Source organism: Hippocampus guttulatus, chromosome 2, assembly GCF_054856545.1.
Source record: "Hippocampus guttulatus isolate MCC_2025c chromosome 2, RoL_Hgut_1.0, whole genome shotgun sequence".
Taxonomy (NCBI): Eukaryota; Metazoa; Chordata; class Actinopteri; order Syngnathiformes; family Syngnathidae; genus Hippocampus; species Hippocampus guttulatus.
In genome coordinates, this window is record NC_141262.1 from 9,367,382 (window position 1) to 9,381,864 (window position 14,483).

The window sequence follows — 14,483 nt, forward strand, 5'->3', positions numbered from 1 at the left end:
AAGTTATTAAATAAAAAAACAAGCACACGTGACCCGAGAGTCAAGGTAAAATGTGAGCTGTCCGTATAAATCGCCAAGTGAGCGCAACATTCCTTTCTCTTGTTGTTAATCTCGCCAAACTGGACAAGTGAGAGTTGATAGACTGCCTGAACAGAACAGCGCCAGGAAAAGCCACGTCGTCACCCTTACTGGACGACTGATCGTAAGTCAGCCAAATTGTTTATGATAATATTCTGCTAGCTGTTAGCTTCCCGGCTACGGGAAGTTATAGAATCTATATAAATAATATTTATATATATTTTTTATATTTATATTTATTGAATATAAATATAAAATATAGCTTTGAAGTCAAGATGGCGCCCGAGTAGGCAGCCGTCGGCAAGTGCTCTCATGAGCCTTGCTTTTTTTGTTGTTTTTTTGGTTTGTTTTGTCACTTTGTGTTTGTTGTTACGTCGTGTGGACCTGATGTGGACTTTTTTCAGCATTTTTTGGCCACGACATTCATCAAGGAGGAGACTGTGCTTGGTGGTTGCGCCTTCTCGGCAGGATGGGTATACCAGCACTGTTGTTGCCTGGGAGGAATGTCGGCGCCATTTGACTGCCGTTGCTGGACAGTCCCAGGGCGCTTGTGTCTTGCGCCTGTTATGGGCAGCATTTTTCACAGCCCCACTTTGTTCAGCGGAGAGATCGGTGCTGTTGAACGGTCTGCGGCTGGATGGATGTAAGGCTTGAGGAGCCGACGATGAGAAGAAAGGAGCGTTAGTGCGGAGTGCCGATGTGGATGTGGAACTGGGAGTCGCGGCTTGGAATTGAAGTGGATTTACATGGGACAGGAGATGTGAGCCCATCTCTTTTTCGTCAATGGACGCTACAGCTTCGTGTTTGCTTTCAAAAACTTAGCTTGTAGCAGACGTGTGCACATTTTCAGCATGACGTCTGATCCACTGGTGAAAGGACACTTTGAACCTCTCCTCTTTCATCTATAACTGCTTCAGACAAAGTGTATGCAGAAAAGTGGTGAAGATTGCACGGCTGTCTGTGTCCTATGTGTTGTGTTGTGTTATTTTGACTTCAAAATGGCGCCGCGTGAGTGGCTGCCTTTCCAGCAGCTCCTATATTTTGTTGTTCTACTTCTTCCTTTCATAACTTTGCTGCTGTGAATCAGGAATTTCTCCACTGCGAGACTAATACAGGTTTTCTTATCTTAAAGAAATGTCTTCAAACGTAAACATTAACGGTGGCTAATTGTAACATTGACAGTGTCTGACTCCAGTGAACATCTACGTCCATACTTGAATGTATCTTGGCGTAACAGTGGTTGTGTAGCAGCTTCTTCAAGATATAAAATCTGCTTTATAAAGTCGCTTCGACCAACTTAACCTGTTAAATGAACAATATGTGAAATTCCAATAAGCCCTCTGAGTTTTCTTGTTCTTCATTCACAGTCCTTTCAAGATGTGGTCCGAAGGAGGCTCTTTCGTCAAGGGGGTGGCCCTGGGAGGAGTCTTCTACCTGTTGCTCTCGCTCCTGGGGAGTTTCAGCCCAAATACCAAATCTGTCTCTGAGGACCTTCACCAACACCACCATGTCCAGGCGCAGAGTAACGATAACCTGAAGCAGCTCTCGGAATCGCAGACGCAGGAGTTAAGAGATCAAGTCCGCGTCTATTGCGTCATCATGGTCCAGCCAAAGATTCTGGTCTACTGGGCCGCTGCCGTGGGCACCTGGAGCAAACACTGCGACAAAGCCGTGTTTTACACCTCAGAGTCATCCAAGGCCCTCGAGGCAGTTGACCTGCAGGAGAGAGATGGTTGGGCGAGGTTGTGTAAAGCTCTAAAGCATGCTTACGAGAACGCTGGGGACCTGCGCTGGTTCTTCGTGGCACAGCCCATGACCTTTGCCATCATCGAAAACCTCAAGTACCTGCTGCTCACCAAGGATCCCAGTGAGCCCTTCTACATGGGCAACGCCTTGAAGTCCGGGGAGCTGGAGTATGTCACGTACGAGAGCGGCATCGTCCTCAGCTACGAGGCTCTGAAAAGGTTTGTGTGCGTGCTGGACGACAAGAACAAGTGTCCCATACGAGTGAACCGCCTGTGGAAGCTTAGCGAAGACAAACAGCTGGCCATGTGTCTCAAGTACACAGGCGTGTTCGCTGAGAACGGCGAGGACGCGCGCGGCATGGGCCTGTTCAACGGGAAGAGCCTCGATGCTCTGATCAAGGAAAGTATGAAAAACAACCCAAAAAATGTGGTGGAGAGCTGCTGCTCCGACTTTGCCGTCACATTCAACGGCATGACTCCCAACCAGATGCAGGTGATGATGTATGGCGTCTACCGGCTTCGTCCATATGGCCACGATTTCCACGACTTGCTCATGTTTGACCCGCCAGAAGGTTCGGACAATGACTAGGATCACAGGCTGCGCCAGGCCTTTTTGTACGAGCTGTTTGAGCATGAAGATGTTTTCGATCGGGATCCTCACTGGCGGAAATCCAGTTTTTACAAGTTTTGTAAATTTTGCACTTTTCACCTTGTTCCTGTGGCGTTGATTTAAAAAAAAAAAAAAATAAACGTCCGATGCTCACTAACTGTCCTTTGAAGGCAAAGCTGGGAACTGAGTTAATGTGAGATAGGTTCCCGGAAACATCCGATAGCTTCTTTTTTTAAAAATCAGATTCTGTCTTTGTGCTGTCCTGAAGCTGCATTACATGAACACACTAAATGCAGACACTTTGCAAATCCCATTTCATGTCTGCTCTAATTTTACAATTTAAAGACGGGTACGCTGAAAGGAAAAAAAAAAAAAACGGGCTTCGGGAGCAGGACTAAGGAACCGATGGCATTTGATCCAGTCGGCCATGCATTTTGAAAAAAATATTTATATATTCAACCTACGTTTGTTTGATCATGTGTGTTTTATTCCAGAGGAGTTTGTGCAAAAAATGTAATGGCCCAACAGGTGAAAGCTTGAAGGTTCACTGCACCAATTCAAGCCTGAATTTGGGTGAGTGTGTGTTGAATGATCCATTAATAACTACTTGCACTTGACAAATGTGATTAAAATGAAAAATAAGTGGAAATAGGCCCCATGTCCTGTTAATGATTAAGACGGTTCATTTTGTCAACACTACGGTGGCCATTTTACCATCCCTGAATTAAAGGTGTTCATGTTTAGTGTTACTTCCGAGCTGAATTTAATCTTGAAGTCCAAATAAACAATGTACATTTTGTAACAACCTTGTCAAATATGAATGATTCAAAAAAGAAAAAAACTGAAGTGGTGACAAACACACTATCTCTACAGTTCAGTACTCCCGAGTTGTCAGTCTTGGCACGTTTTCAGCATTTACCTTTAAAAGTACAAAGTATTTAGGAACACATTACTCAATTCACTTTTACAGAGTCTTTAGGAACATGTTCATGCAATTGACAAATCATTGGGCTTGTTGGCAGGGTTGGATCACGCCTCAGTCATTGTGCAAACATCCTGTTTGACATTAACCAGGTGCAGTTTGAACAAAGAGACAAGCATTCATTCAAATGGAGATACGTTTCTTTTAATTGGTGCACATCGGTGGTGAATTGGTACAAAGCCATAAGTCAGCGTAAACATCTGCTTCAAGAGCACTACAGATACATTTTGGCAGGGAGGTTGGGCGTTTCTTCTGTTATTTATACGTCTTCATGTGCCACAGTCCGTCGTTCAGATAGTGAACATTCTCGATGCCAATGCCCTTGTTGACTTTTTCTCTGTACAAAAAGACAAATGATTGTCGTGACTCAGTCTACAACACCGATTAATGCATTTTTAATCTTACATGCTCTCTGCAGACAGCTTCATGACGCCAACGCACAGTGCATGCTGTTTGCCCTCTGCCATAATGGCCTACAACTTCTTGTTAAGGACAACATATGCTGCAAAAAATGTCACTTCACATGTGATTTTTTTTTAAAGGTACACCTTTGACTGATTGGACTTTTTTAAGGAGGGAGGCATATTTGTACTTCTTTGGAAGAAACAATGTGAGAATTTATGTCAAGTAAAATTGAAGTCGCCATCAAAACGAAACAATACTGTCGTAGACGTTTTCAGTCCTGGTACTTGTGTGCAGTTTGGCAGAAGGGCGAACAGTTCTTCAAAAAGAAGATAAGTGTGCTTGCTTCGAGCTTTATCAGTCCTTTGAAAAGTGTTGCGTATTTGCTTGTGGAAAGAACAAAAGCCGGATAAGTGCACTTGTATAGGCTGCAGCATATTTCATTCAGGCTCTGGCTGCGCATAACTATGGCGAAATCCCTGTGGGACAACACCTGAAGCAACTCTGGAAATGGAATACACATTAAGCTACTGCTCCCATTTGAGGTTTACTCTAAAAAAGTGACACCTGAAACAAAGAGTACACAACTTTCTACAATAAACACCAGAGATGAGCATTCCATCGCTGGGACAGAAGCCAATTTTGGAGATGGAGGATGAGAAGTGTTTTTGTTTTTTAAGACCAGACAAAGCATGGGTGTAAAGGGGTTTTTGCCCATCCCTTCGATCATTCCTAACAGAGTTACGTGTATGGTGTCGGGAGGCAAAATAACAAGGACAGAGTGTAGCCAAACACCGTATTTTCTTAACAGGCTATCAACAGGACAACACTAACTTGTACAACTCACTTAGTGGCCATTACAGAACTCTTTTCCTTCCTTTTTCATCTCAGCACTATTTTTATATCAATACCGCCACATAGTGTACAGTCGGAGAACAAAGTACCGAGAGACACCCATTTCACTAACGACTGACAGAAACACGCCCAGTGTGTGGGAGAGAGTGACTTCACTTTGCTTCAAGCAGCCAAGAGAAGCGCTGGTCCTCCGTCCAAAAAAATGTACACTTCGCCAGTCAGTCTGGTGACCAACGGTGGTTGTGTTGACAGCTAAATGCTATCTTGGTTGACACTTTAACAGTTGAAAACAATTCAATCCAGACAGAAAGCTGGCTGTGTTGTATGTCTCTCTGTGCCTGCCCACCAAGATGCTTGTGGCCCCCCAGTTGAGGCACGGATTTCTAAAAGTAACATTTTAATTATTTTATTTCATCATAGAAGCTATTTTTGTTTTCTGTGTTTTGAGTTGCTTATCACTGAGGCATTAAAAATATAAAGAAACAGTGACGTCATTTTTGTTTGATCGATGGCCAGTCTTATCTTCAACAGCCAATCACAGCGTGACTGAAAATAAGGTTTGGTAGGCAGGCATAGATTTGATGAATTAGCATTTGCATCTACTGTAACAGCAGTCTAAAAGGTTTTAATTAAGGCTCAATAAACAATACCGGTAGTCTAAATCAGTACCTGCACAGCAAAAAGTCAATAGAACAGAATATCCCACCACTTCTGACGTTTTAGTTTTTTTGCTGCAGTATCGCTCCAAAATTATTTTATGCAGTCATACCATCGAAGTCCTAATTTTGGTGTTGTGACAACAGTATATGTACAAAACCTCCTCCCTTAATAGACACCTGGTGCTGTTGAGTAAATAAATGCTCCCAGCCACTACGTCAGCTCTTATAGCAAAATATTAATGTAACTTGTAAGGTGCTGAAAGGTTTGGCAACATCATGCAAACCAACAACAGATAAGAAGGATACAACTACTGTGTCCGAATCAGCTGGGTAGAGTTTGGCACCTGGTGACGTCAGTCCAGGACACATTATGTTGGCACCACTTAGGACAAATTTGATGGCACCTTTGTCTACTTGCTGGTGAGGAAGAATGAATGGATCTGTGAGGAAATAAGAAGACTTGATGTTACCAGAAATGAATTTACTACATTATCAGGGTTCTCACTCTTTTCATGAAATTATTGTACAGGACCTTTTCAGCTACCACAGTACAAGTCAACAACTAGTGAGATGTTCACATTTTGGGCGGCCTAGTAAATACTTTAACACCAACTCGCATTGAGTCCAGGTTTAAAAGGCTTGCCATATCATTCAGACTCATGCAGCACACATGTGACACATACAACAGCATGGCCAATTTGCATACCAAATTGGCAACAAAAAAACAAAACAGATAAACAAAACGAACAGCACTGAATTGATTCGCATCTTCACCCAAAAGCCATTCAAATGAAGGGCTCGTTTGCCAACATGTTGACAAATTACTTTATTTGCTCAGTGAGGACGATGAAAGTAAATACGGCTGCCTGACTAATGAGTGACTGATGGTTGGAGAGAGGCCAAAGCCCACGCTCGATAACCATGGCACTGCCTGCCACAGCCAGGTTGACGAGCCATGAGGCATAGCACAACCTAAAAAGTTTTATGAAAAGTATTATTGCACCTGGGGTCTCACTGATCAGCGTTACATATGCACAAAATGGGGTCTGAAAGATGCGTACATAACGTCCTGTGCAAAATGTGTAACTATTGAAAAAAAAAGTGCACACGTGTTAAAGTGGCCGGACTTATCACCGCAGTGTACGCACAAAACAGGGCTTGAAAGATTTGTATACAATGTCCTGCGTTAAGTAATTAATCCTCTCAAAAGAAAAAGTTGACAGGAAAAAGTGTGCAAATGTACAGCAGCTTTAAAACATCCATACGCATATTTTGAGGACAAGGAAATTTAGCGATTTTTGTATCCCTCTGTGTGAGCACACAGCCTTCAGAGGCGGAGCAGACACACTCGATAGGTTGCCGTCGTAGCATCATAAATTTTTATTTAGTTACTCCTCCTTTCAAATCCAACCGCTTTCTTTTTGGCCTCCTTTTCTGCCTGTAGTGTTTTTTTTTTGTTTTGTTTTTTTGGTACATTGCCAACGTAGGCCACTAAACAATATTCCCTTCCTTATTTGCACCGCGCAAATAAGTCAGTTGTCAGTTGTCATTGTCGTCAGTTTATCCCACCTAATGTTGATTCTTCACACAAAAACAAAAAAATTATCTGTTTGAAGCACTTAAATATGGCAAAATGTCCAAAAATACAAGAGGGGCTAATACTTTTGCAAGGTATTGTGTGCTTTTTGCCCCTCCTGAGATTTGTTTTATTTCCCCTGATAACAAACAAACGTTACAAGAGACTATTTTCCAGTTATTTTCTTTCTCTTTTTGTAAAACAAAAAAAGATGTTTCCTCCAAAAAAAAAAAAAGTCCTTAATTTCACATTTTAAATGCTCAATGATCTAACATCATAAAATGAACAGTCAAATTGCATGGCTCACACTGCGCTCTTACAGCTCTCACTGTCCTCTAACATCAAGTTACACAGGTGAGGCAATGTGACCTCTGCAAAATACTGTTGGTTTGTACGCACATACCTCAAGCCGAAAGTTTGCAACATTGCTGCTTGTGTAACGTGTAATGCAGCACCATATCTTTGGATATGTTCGATTGACTCTGTGATTGCCTTCCTCCTTTTTGGTCAAACTGATTCCATTCTTGTTATCCGTTTCTTAGCAGGAAATAAAGATGTGCCAGCTACTGGTTACGTGTTATAGCATGCTCTTAAAGAGCAGTGAGATAAAACTTTCCATCAGTACTTTGAGGTCCCCCCCCCAATTGTTTACAAACATATAAAAGTATATAAATAAAAGTCTTACATTTATGCAACAGTCTGAGGGTGGGATAAAAGGGGCCTTCCCGCTGTCTGAAGAAGAGCAACTCTCCGTTCACGGTCAAGATTTCAATGTGTTCATGACTGAAAGGTGAGTAACAGAGAGGAGTTGTCAGATTCAGTGCTCAGAGTTAAATGGTTGTAAATGAGAAAAATAGTACCATCGCACTATTTTGACAGGGTCTTTCTTTGGCATGATGTGATTGAGCCATGACTCGATGTCAGGGAACTGGTCCAATAGCTGACTCTTTATCCCTTTGATGACGGATGTCTTTAACTGTATACAGTTTGATACGTTCTCCTTCTCGTCAAATCTAAAATGGGGGATCACAAGAAGAGTTTCAGTAATAAATGAGCACAAGACACGAATACAGCAATCGTGGATAGTAACATAATATATCGTTTAGCCTACAAGACTCTTGTAGCTTCATCAAAACGGCCTTTTTCCAAATATAATAGGAAGGCTACGACAATGTTTAAGACCGACATTCAACAAGACCTACCTAATCATTAGCTAGGTCGTTAACGTTAGCAGCGGTATAAAAATAGGTACGTACTTTTTAAACATCTTCGTTTATCGTCGTTCTTTGCGTTTCCTCAGTACTTCAAACCCTTACTTTCCAATCACTGTAGCAGATGTGGTATTTAAAACGCGAAGAGGCAACAACATAGTCCACAAAACGTCAAGTTGAGGTACTTGCACGCTTATTTTGCAACGGCCGGAAAGCAGTGCAACGATTGAGATGATTTTTACGACAGTTCCACACATACAGAGGCCAGCACGGGGTGTAACAACCCGGCTAACCACCGTTCCGCCGTGGCGGCTATATTATCAGAGTCGAATACCCGTCAAAGGCAATGAATAAACATTGAGAATAAATCGTTCATTTTTCTCAACCTATTTTCATGACGTTTATTTTTGACAGCTCCAAAACACATGCTATCAATACACAATATTCAAATCCACATATTCAAATAAATGTAAGCTTATGTTAAATTATTTTCATTTTATATTTGAGCATTATATTCTTTTATGTTATAGTTATCTAAATTATATTCTGTTTAATAATTGTTGAAACATTCTTATGTTGCTTGCGTCTGATTGGCTAAAGAGAAGCAGGACGTGTTTTCGTGACTGAAAGGGTGTTGTGTTTTCGTTCATCCGTTCGGAAGTGCAGATGGTTTTTTTTCTTTCTCCTTTTTATAAACTGCATTAAAGGATTCCAGCTCTCCTTTTGTCATTCGTAAAGAAGAGCCATCCACTGAAAAACAACGAACCCCTCAACTTACATAAATAATGGAGATATTGGTTTGGTTTGTTTATTGAACATAAAACATATACAGTAATAATTTGACAGAAAATAAGGTAAATAAAATAGTAAAAAAGTAAGAAATCAGTCTTCATTCAACAAAGTTATTATGTTCAAGGGAGTAGGAAGAAGTAAAAAAATTATCTAGTCCTACCCCGTTATGTGTTTATATCTAATAAATCATTTTTATATCAATCAGAAAAGAAAGAAAGTAAGAAGAAAGAAGTCTCCATTAAGGCTCATACTTTACCCTTAACCGTGATATTTTTACAACTTTTGGTTTGTATCGGGATTATATACATCCACACCCTGGCACTCTTGTGTCAATTTTCTCTTGTATTCATAAAGGATATTTCAATACTTTTCTCTATTTATCAACTTAGTTCTGATTTATCATTATATTTAATGTTTAGAATTTATCATTTTAACTCTGATTAATGTAGGTTGTTTGTACTATTTTTTTCAATTTGTTTTTGAACTCAGCAAGCGATTTACTCATTTTCAGGTCCGTTTCGAAATTATTCCACAGATTAACACCTTTGATAGATACACTTCTTTGCTTGATGTTTGTTCTTGTTTTGAGTTTTTTGAATAAGTTGGTACCTCTTAAATCATAGCTGCTTTCTCGAATTTCGAAAAACTTCAGAATGTTTTGGCAGAGCAGGTTATTGTGTGCTTTGTACATTAATTGGGTGATTTTAAAGTCTACCAGGTCATAAAATTTCATCATATTTAATTTGATAAATAGTGGATTTGTGGGTTCCGTATATGTTGATCTAGTAATAATTCGAATTGCTTTTTTTGTAGTTTTAGAATAGGGAGTGTGTTTGTTTTGCAGGCATTTCCCCATATTTCCACACAGTAGGTCATATATGGTAATAATAATGAAGAGTATAATGTGTACAAAGATCTCTTATTTAGCACTTCCTTGGTTTTGTAGAGGATCCCTACGGTTTTGGCTATTTTTCTTTTTACGTTATCGATATGTGGCTTCCAACATAGTTTTGAGTCTATTACTAATCCGAGAAACTTGGTTTCATACGCTCTTTCTATCTCAATTGAGTTTACCATAATTTTAGCTTGGTGTTTGATTGGTCTTGTGCCAAAAACAATTAACTTCGATTTTTTTCAGGTTAAGTGACAATTTATTTCTGTCGAACCAGTATTTTAATTTGTTTAATTCGTTTTCTACGGTTGTCAGGAGCTGTTTCAGATTTATTCCAGAACAGTAAAAAGTTGTATCATCGGCAAATAGGACACATTTAAATTGTTTTGAGACCTTGCAGATATCATTTATATATAAGATGAATAGTTTTGGACCAAGCACTGACCCCTGAGGAACTCCATGAGTGATTTTCAGGTGATTCGTTTTTTTATTGTTGAGCTGCACGTACTGATATCTGTTTTCTAGATAACTTTTGATCCATTTATAAGCTACACCTCTAATGCCATATCTTTCTAGTTTTTTCAATAATATATTGTGATCTATTGTGTCAAAAGCTTTTTTTAGATCTAGGAAAACCCCAACAGTAAATTCTTTGTTGTCTATATTAGTGGCTATTGCTTCCACAAACTCCATAACTGCCATTGAGGTGGTCCGTTTTTCCCTGAAGCCATATTGATTCTCACTTAACAGCGCATGCTTTTGTATAAAGCTATCAAGTCTGCGAGAAAATAGTTTTTCTAATATTTTTGAGAATTGTGGTAGTAGTGATATTGGTCTATAATTTGTAAACCGATGTCTTTCTCCACTTTTACAGATTGGAATAACTTTAGCAATTTTCATTTTTGATGGAAAGATACCAGCTTTGAATGACAGGTTGCATATGTGCGTGAAAGGTCGCACTACATATTCTATAATCTGCTTTATTATTGTCAGATCAATATTAAAGCAATCAGTTGACTTTTTATTTTTAAAAGTTTTTGGTTAAGTATTTTCCATATTTCTTGTGTGTTACTTTTATTCTGCTCTAATAGTGCATGATAATGATCTCTTTTACTGGTTCTTATAATATTTACTAGTTTATTTTTATAGGTCTTATATTTTTTTCTGCTTCTTCAGTTCTCAATTTTAAAAACAATTTATATAAATTGTTTTTCTTTTTACATGCGTTTTCTATGCCTTTCGTTATCCATGGCTTACTTGGGTCTTTATACTTTTTGGAGACTTTAGTTAATGGAAAATGTTGATCATATAAGGAGATTATGGTAGACTGAAATACTTCAAACGCTGTATTTGGGTCTTCGTTTGAGTAGACCTCGGTTCCGTTTTGTTTTTCTAGGTCTTGCTTAAAAGCATCGATGGAGCATTGGGTTCTTAGTCTTATTTCTGTTATGTGAGTTGTTGACTTAGCTTTTCTATCAAAATAATTATGAAAAACTGCCAAGACAGGTAGGTGGTCACTTATGTCATTAATGAGAAGTCCACTTTCCATTTTATGATCAATCTTATTTATAAATATGTTATCTATTAATGTGGCCGTGTCAACTGTTATTCTGCTAGGTTTCAGGATTACTGGGAAAAGGCTGTTGCTGTAATAATAATAATATAATAATACATTTTATTTATAAGCGCCTTTTAAGACACCCAAGGACACTTTACAATAACAAAAAACAAAACAATACGGGTTGAGCAGCGGCAGCCAAAACGCGCCAGCGTTCACTCAACCCGAAAGTCAGAAAGCGTTTTGTGACAACTATTTTCTTTGTGACAATTATTTTCTTATTTGTTTTGGATACATTATTTATTCAGTCGATTTTTCCTGTACATAGTATTTATGAAGTCAGTTGTTTTTTTGTGTCCATTTGGGTTTAATAAGTCAATGTTAAAGTCACCACATATTATTCGTGTTTTCTTATCGTTGTAGTAACTGACCATATCTGTTAGTTTTTTATTGAATGTGGCAATACATGATCCTGGTGTCCTATAGATGCAACTTATGATGATATTTGACGCCTTTTTATAATGTATTTTAATGGTTAGACATTCCATTAGGTTTTCTATTGTGTTTTTTCAATCTCTCGATTTTACTGCATTTAAGTGCTTTGTCTACATATATTGCAACCCCCCCCCCCTCCTTTTTTGTTTTCCCTATTAGTTGCAAACATTTCATAACCTATTTCCATTTCACTTGTTTTATCTTCATCAAGCCAAGTTTCTGATATGGCAATTATTTTAAATTTATTGAATTTAGTCAGGTATTATTTGATTTTTGTGAAGTTTTTATAGAGACTTCTACTGTTTAAGTGTATTACTGAAAGCGCATTTTCCAATTTTATATTAGTGTTGAATTGTTCATCCAAGTAATAGTCAGAGTTTGTTACCCTTTGTTTGTTCTTGAAGAAGTTATTGTCCGGGTCCAAATTGTTCTCGGGATCGAATGGCTTATAGTCAGTATCTTCAAAGGGTTGGAAGTCCATGTTTTTGGGATGTGAATTTCCCGCTCCCTCGCGGTCGTCGTTGGTTCCCTCGCTGTCGTCGCTCGCTCTCTCGCCGTCATCGCTGGCTCCCTCGCTGTTGTCGCTGGCTCCCTCGCGGTCGCTGGCTGGACGTCTCCTGGGTCCCTCGTGGTCGCTGGCTCCCTTGCGGTCATCGCCGACTCCCTCACGCTCGGTGGCTGGCTGCCTCCTGGCTCTCTCACGCGCGCTGGCTGGTTGTCTCCCGGCTCCCTCAGGCTCGCTGGCTGGCTGGGTGTCTCCCAGTTCCCTTGCGGTCGTCGCTGGCTCCCTTGCGGTCGTCGCTGGCTCCCTTGCGGTCGTCGCTGGCTCCTTCGCGGCTGCTGGCTGGTTGTCTCCCAGCTCCCTCGCGGTCACTGGCTCCCTTGCAGTCGTCGCTGGCTTCTCTCGGTCGTCTCTGGCTCCCTAGCGGTCATCGCTGGCTGTTTGTCTCCCGGCTCCCTCGCGGTCGCTGGCTCCCCTGCAGTTGTCGCTGGTTTCCTCTAAGTCGTCTCGGTCTTCCTTGCGGTCGTCGCTGGCTTCTCTCGGTCGTCTCTGGCTCCCTAGCGGTCATCGCTGGCTGTTTGTCTCCCGGCTCCCTCGCGGTCGCTGGCTCCCCTGCAGTTGTCGCTGGTTTCCTCTCAGTCGTCTCGGTCTTCCTTGCGGTCGTCGCTGGCTCCCTCGCGGTGGTCGCTGGCTGGTTGTCTCCCGGCTTCCTCGTGGTCGCTGGCTTCCCTGCAGTTGTCGCTGGCTTCCTCGCGGTCATCACTGGCTCCCTCACGGTCGGTCGTCGCTGGCTCCCTTGCGGTCGGTCGGTCTTGGAAAAAGTTATTGTCCGGGTCCAAGTTGTTCTCAGGGTCAAATGTCTTGTGGTCAGTAGGGTTGGAAGTCATTAAAGGGTTGGAAGGGTCATCAAAGTGTTCGAAGTCCATGTTTTTTAGCCAATTTCACTTACCGTATTTTCACGACTATAAGGCGCCATTAAAAGTCTAAAATTTTCTCCAAAATGGACAGGACGCCTTATGATGCGAAGCGTCTTGTCTATGCGCTGAGTTCCAAAACCTGACTGACAGCCGACACGCTGTTTATATAGAGAAAAGGCGGAAGTGACTGTGGACAGGCATGCGGGGAAGCAGTCCGCCAATGAGTGAAGGGTGGGCGTGTAAGTGGACGCTAAAGGCACGCTACAAGCAGGTACCAACACCTGTATAGAGTGTGGCTATGTGCATTGTTGCAAAACAACTTCGGTTTTGGTTTCTAAGAACCCCCGAAAATAAATTCTACAAAGAGACACGCCTACGAAGCTCAGTTCAAACTTCAAGCCATCAGTTATGCTTTTGGCATGCGTGCCCATCTCACAGCAGCGGTGAAAAACCAAGTCAAGCAAATGAACTCTGAGCTTGCCGTTATTCCCGGAGCCTTGACTAAAGAACTCCAACCGCTGGACATCGGCATCAACCGGGCGTTCAAAGTAAAGTTGCGAACGGCATGGGAACAATGAATGATCGATGGCAAACACAACTTTACAAAGAGTGAGAGGCAGCGCCGGGCGAGTTACGCCACAATTTGCGAATGAATTGTGGCTGCTTGGACGAACGTGTCTGCTTGCACTGTTGTTCGAGTTTTTGGCAAAGCCGGCATCATTTCTGTGGAGCCACATGGCAATGAGAGTGACTGACAACGAGAGGGAACACGGCGTTTTTGATGGATTACCGGTACTTGCACAATTGTTCAATTCTGATACAGAGGATGAGGACTTTGATGGATTTCTGGGTGATGATTGATCGAAAAACGTGAGTACATTGTACGATGGCTAAATAAAATACAACGGAACTCAGTTTTCCGTTGCCTTTTTAAAAACGTGTTTTTAGCTTGTATCTGTATGTCTTGGCATGCTACAAGCTAACGTGTTTTTAGCGTGCGCGCATGCATGCCGTATGTTTAAGCTGGCGTATGTTTTACCACTTTAAAATTGCGCCCAATAATACAGTGCGTTTTGTCTATGTGTAAAATACAGAAATAGCACCCATTAATGAGACTGCGCCCAACCATACGGTGCGTCGAATGGTCGTGAAAATACGGTATATACATTTGGAATGTTATCTATTTATATGTTACTCCTGGATTCTTTG

The 14,483-nt window shown here is 41.1% G+C and overlaps 2 protein-coding genes across 4 annotated transcripts; one reads left to right on the forward strand and one right to left on the reverse strand.

Annotated features, from left to right (window-relative positions):
* The first annotated feature begins 34 nt into the window (after window positions 1-34).
* On the forward strand, window positions 35-3,238 carry c1galt1c1 (C1GALT1-specific chaperone 1). Of its 3 annotated transcripts, none has more exons than XM_086134896.1 (2): window positions 35-202; window positions 1,446-3,238. In XM_086134896.1, exon 2 carries the CDS (start codon window positions 1,456-1,458, stop codon window positions 2,410-2,412), a length of 957 nt encoding a protein of 318 aa, XP_085991022.1. In that variant the 5' UTR covers window positions 35-202; window positions 1,446-1,455; the 3' UTR covers window positions 2,413-3,238. The 3 variants fall into 3 exon arrangements, with proteins under 3 accessions (XP_085991022.1, XP_085991011.1, XP_085991033.1); XM_086134885.1 differs by lacking the exon at window positions 35-202 and adding an exon at window positions 335-838; XM_086134907.1 differs by lacking the exon at window positions 35-202 and adding an exon at window positions 856-1,017.
* A 295-nt stretch (window positions 3,239-3,533) lies between these two features.
* On the reverse strand, window positions 3,534-8,353 carry mcts1 (MCTS1 re-initiation and release factor). Its single transcript, XM_086134954.1, has 6 exons — window positions 8,164-8,353; window positions 7,768-7,920; window positions 7,593-7,690; window positions 5,638-5,771; window positions 3,821-3,888; window positions 3,534-3,752 (listed from the first exon to the last, which is right to left on the reverse strand). Exons 1-6 carry the CDS (start codon window positions 8,172-8,174, stop codon window positions 3,671-3,673), a joined length of 546 nt encoding a protein of 181 aa, XP_085991080.1. The 5' UTR covers window positions 8,175-8,353; the 3' UTR covers window positions 3,534-3,670.
* Between the last annotated feature and the right edge of the window lie 6,130 nt (window positions 8,354-14,483).

What these genes read in the sequence shown, in the direction of transcription:
- mcts1 (XM_086134954.1), bottom strand. An exon ending in CCTCAGACTGTTGCATAAAT is followed by an intron (nt 5,772 to 7,592) that starts GTAAGACTTTTA and finishes ATTTCCTCACAG; the next exon opens with ATCCATTCATTCTTCCTCAC. An exon ending in AAGCTGTCTGCAGAGAGCAT is followed by an intron (nt 3,753 to 3,820) that starts GTAAGATTAAAA and finishes CTTTTTGTACAG; the next exon opens with AGAAAAAGTCAACAAGGGCA.